General features: G+C 53.0%; 1 protein-coding gene across 1 annotated transcript in view; it reads left to right on the forward strand.

The window, feature by feature from the left end:
* Positions 1-2,014: 2,014 nt before the first annotated feature.
* Positions 2,015-2,713, forward strand: part of LOC106818546 (neuropeptide Y receptor-like) — a gene marked incomplete at its 5' end in the record, with an annotated part of 3,799 nt that continues 3,100 nt past the window's right edge. Inside the window, one exon of the mRNA XM_014823246.1 lies at positions 2,015-2,460. Within this exon, the coding sequence (XP_014678732.1) occupies positions 2,015-2,460 (446 nt within the window). The remainder of the gene's footprint in view (positions 2,461-2,713) is intronic.

A 2,713-nucleotide genomic window follows, 5' to 3' on the forward strand; every position in this document is an offset into this window, starting at 1 on the left:
GACAAACAGAAATAAACTATATGTAAAAGGAGAGAAGACAGACAGGGAGAGAGAAAGAGAGAGAGAGAGAGAGAGAGAGAGAGAGAGAGATAGAAAAGAGAAAAGAGAGAGAGTGTGTGAGAGAGCAAGCGTGAGAGAGGAAGAGCGCGATGAGAGAGTGAGTGAGAGAGAGAAAGGACGAAGGAAGGACGAATTAATCTCACACTTATCTGCGCCAATACAACACTACAACGATTATAGGATCACGCTAAGTAGATTTCAAGATCATCCGATCCGTGAACTAGTAACGAACTATCTTGGTAGTAGCAGAGGGAAGTTACGAACGAACGTACACACACCTGCGCACACGCACACACACGAAAACTCGTCATATAGACTAAGCTTTGGAAGCATTAGCACTGCAGCAGCAGCAGCAGCAGTAGCAGCAGCAGTAGCAGCAGCAGCAGCAGCAGCAGTAGCAGCAGCAGCAGTAGCAGTAGCAGTAGTAACAGCAGCAGCGGCGGCGGCGGCGGCGGCGGCGGTGGCAGCGGAAGCAGCACTAACAGCAGCAGCAGCAACAACAATAGCAGCAGCAGCAGCAGCCGCCGCATCCTACGGCCTCTAGCTACCTACGCAATTAACGCGTTTATCTTGTACAAGCATCCTCCGTGATCTAGGTTAAGCATAATTAGCAACATGGATGCTGGATGCTGCGGCAAACTTTCCGCATAAATTACCTTACAATTTTCTCCTGCGAAAAAATCACGAAAGTCATTGGTCTGTGTGACCCTGCCTGCCTGCCTGCCTACCTGCCTGCCTGCATGCCTACCTGCCTGCCTACCTGCCTGCCTGCTTGCCTGCCTGCTGCCTGCTTGCCTGCCTGCCTGCCTGCCTGCCTGCCTGTCTGCCTGATTGACTACCTGCCTGCCTGCCTGCTTGACTACCTGCCTGCCTGCCTGCCTTTTTTGCCTGCTTGACTACCTGCCTGCCTGCCTGCTTACCTGCCTGCATGCCACATGAAGGCAATACACACATGGAATCTTCTGAGCTCATTCATGTAAAAGCCTCGCATCAGGGGGGGAGTGGGCGATGCGTGTGAAACGTGCCGTAGATCGAATCGACTTTTTTTATTTTTCTCGCTTTTTGTGAGATGATTTGGCATTTCGCGCGTGCGTGCGTGCGTGCGTGCGTGCGTGCGTGCGCGCGTTTATCACCAGAATCGTCTGCATGCTTATTGGTGTCCGCGAAAAATACAAAAACTCGCAGGAAAAATCAAGTGAACAGAAATCAGCACTATAGCGAATCGAATACCCTGCGAATCCATCGCGCTCGTTCTCTCCTACGCAGCGAACACGCAGTCACGCCTGACAGGGTACCCGCCTCGGATTCCTACAAGCTTTCTCCATTAACGTACCCTTCCCGGCGGGACTGTCTCCCTCAGTCTATATACACAGCCTACGGCGCGCGAGCGCAAAGCCAGGGTATAGGAATTTTTCACGGAAACTTCATAATGATAATATATTCTTCCTTCTCGATATGCGTTCTGACAGTTTACAAGTAGAGAATGCAGACAATGCTTCTGTAAAAACAGGAAATGTATCGCTGAGTTCTTCTATTGTTCCCCGCATCCTTCCCTCTCAATCATACTTGCTGTGTGCGTGATAGCGACAGATGCTACTTCACAAAGCGACAACTAACTACGATTCCAGTTCCCGCGTTTGTTTTCACAGTAACGGCATCATCTTCATCATCATGCAGCGTCATCACCTTGACGACCGTCTCCATGGGAACTAACTCTCTCCCGCTTTTGTTTCCGCAGCTCGTCGCCAGTATCATTACATTGACGACCGTCTCCATGGTAACTAACTCCCTCCGCGTTTGTTTCCACAGTGACAGCGCTCGTCGCCTTGACGACCGTTTCCATGGTAACTAACTCCCTCTCGCGTTTGTTTCCCACAGTGACAGCGCTCGTCGCCTTGACGACCGTATCCATGGTAACTAACTCCCTTCCTCCTCTTCGTTTGTGTTTCCACAGTGACAGCCCTCGTCGCAAGTGTCATCACCTTGACGACGATTTCCATCGACCGCTTCTTCGCCGTGTTCTGGCCGCTAAAAGTCCGCATCACGCAACAGCGAGCATCCATCGTCATCGTCGCCACCTGGCTTCTCGCGGCGGCGACATCGTTCCCGCTGCTCATCTACAGACAATACAAGGAGATCCACTGGCTGGACTACGTCGAGCGAGTTTGCTGGGAGAAGTGGCCGAGTACGCCCGTGTACGATGAAAGCTGTCGGCTGGTGGGATCGGCGCAGAACGAGCGGGCGGCCTACTACACGTTCATGACGATAGCTCTGTTCTTCTTCCCGATGATCGTCATCACGCTGGCGTATAGTCTGATCGTATGGAAGCTGTGTGTGTCCATCGTGCCCGGAGAGCAGCATAGCAACACGCTGCAGCTGCAGGCGCGCGCCAAGCGGAAGGTGAGTGCACGCACACACGCCCGCGCACGCACACGCATGCATACAGACACACACACACACACGCACGCACACGTTCGCGCACACGCACGCACGAGCATACGCACACGTACGTACATACACGCACACCTACACACACACACACACACACGCACGCATGCATACAGACACACACACACGCACGCACACGGTCGCGCACACGCACGCACGAGCATACGCACACGTACGTACACACACGCACACCTGCACCCACATG

The sequence above is a fragment of the Priapulus caudatus genome, unplaced genomic scaffold (assembly GCF_000485595.1).
Source record: "Priapulus caudatus unplaced genomic scaffold, Priapulus_caudatus-5.0.1 Scaffold2324, whole genome shotgun sequence".
Classification (NCBI taxonomy): Eukaryota; Metazoa; Priapulida; class Priapulimorpha; order Priapulimorphida; family Priapulidae; genus Priapulus; species Priapulus caudatus.